Genomic DNA, 1,388 nt, shown 5'->3' with positions numbered 1-1,388 from the left:
GAGAATGGCGAGGCTTTGTCTCACTTACTTTGGACACATCAACGGGAGAGACTAATCACTGAAGAAGGACATTATGCTTGGGAAGGCAGAGTGTCCACAAAGGAAGAGGAAGATTCTCAATGAGATGGACTGACACCGTGGTCCCAGTGGGGTTCAAATTTACCTACTATTTTGAGGCTGAAGTAGACAGGCTTAACAGTTATCCCATGAAAGGCTGCTATGACCTACGGCTGATTCTCGGTGGTCCCTATAATGGCGTTGGCAGGGACGGTGGCCCTCCTCATTCCTCCAGGGAGCCCAGCCCGGTCCCTACCTGGTTTCCTCTTCAGCAGGTGCTGAGCCTCGATGGCGGTGATCTGGGACACAGTGGTGAAGACGTGGGCGCAGTGGGCGGCCGCGCGCTCCATGCAGTACCGGTGGTAGATCTGCCGCTCACCTGCTTCCTTGTCCACGTTGAACTGGGTGGCAAGGGGAGACCAGGAAGATTAGGAGGAATGAGGAAAGGACTTGGGACTCTTGGGTCCTGGAAGAAGAAGGGAGCACTTGATCCCCTCACGCTATCCACGGCATTTGTGTGGCTAGGTTTCACACCCCCACCCCGCATCTGCCCCACTTCCAGCTCACGTTCTCCAGGTTGTTGTAAAAGTCCACGGCCCCCGCACACAGGTATCGTCCCAGCAGCGTGGCATGGGTGGTGAAGATGGTTGCCACGGGCAGCCTCCGTGCTCGGCATAGACAGAGCCCCACGCCCGCCAGCCACTCATGAAAGTGGGCCACCACGTGTGGCTTCTCCTCACTCTGGGCCAGGAACTGTGGAAACATGAGAACACGGGACACTGCATCCCCCAAGCTTGTTGCAAGAGAACTAGCTGTTCCCAGTGCAGACCAGGAAGCAGGGGACAGTAAGTACCTAGATCTTGATGACTTCCAAGGGGAGACCAGTAAAACTATCTCTGTGGAGGGGAGATAGCCCACAGCACGAACCCCCATCAGACAGGGTAATCTGCCTGAGGCCCGAAGGAGCTGTTATTTCTCTGGCTGAGGCTTTGAAAGTCTCAACAAGTCTGAAGGGCAAAGACTGAGGCTATAGCATCTCCAGGTGCGGGACACATTCTGTGGTGTCTTTTCTCTCATAAGATTGACCTTCTAGGTGAGCTCTGGTGGCAAGAAAACGGCAATCCCTGAAGTGCGAGATGTGGCTTGAATCTACCTGATGCTCTGCTGGAGAAGGAAGGACAATCTCCTCCTGTACCTGTCAGATCTGACTTGATGGTACACACATACACACACACAAATACTAATAACAAAGAAGAAGAAAGAAAGAGAAGAAGAAGAAGAAGACGACTAAGATTGACCTCCTTCAACGATTTAGATCCTCCCAGAAGAGC

General features: G+C 53.2%; 1 protein-coding gene across 1 annotated transcript in view; it reads right to left on the bottom strand.

The window, feature by feature from the left end:
- GYS1 (glycogen synthase 1 (muscle)) overlaps positions 1-1,388 on the bottom strand; it is a 37,832-nt gene that overhangs the window by 27,174 nt on the left and 9,270 nt on the right. Inside the window, exons 4-5 of the mRNA XM_006898739.1 lie at positions 625-810; positions 314-458 (exon numbers count right to left, since the gene is read on the bottom strand). Coding sequence (XP_006898801.1) covers positions 314-458; positions 625-810 — 331 coding nt within the window. The remainder of the gene's footprint in view (positions 1-313; positions 459-624; positions 811-1,388) is intronic.

Source organism: Elephantulus edwardii, unplaced genomic scaffold (assembly GCF_000299155.1).
Source record: "Elephantulus edwardii isolate Elephantulus edwardi_28Jun2011 unplaced genomic scaffold, EleEdw1.0 scaffold00236, whole genome shotgun sequence".
In the NCBI taxonomy this organism is placed as follows: Eukaryota; Metazoa; Chordata; class Mammalia; order Macroscelidea; family Macroscelididae; genus Elephantulus; species Elephantulus edwardii.
The sequence above is the reverse complement of the archived record's forward strand: the minus strand, read 5'-3'. Positions and strand labels throughout refer to the sequence as shown.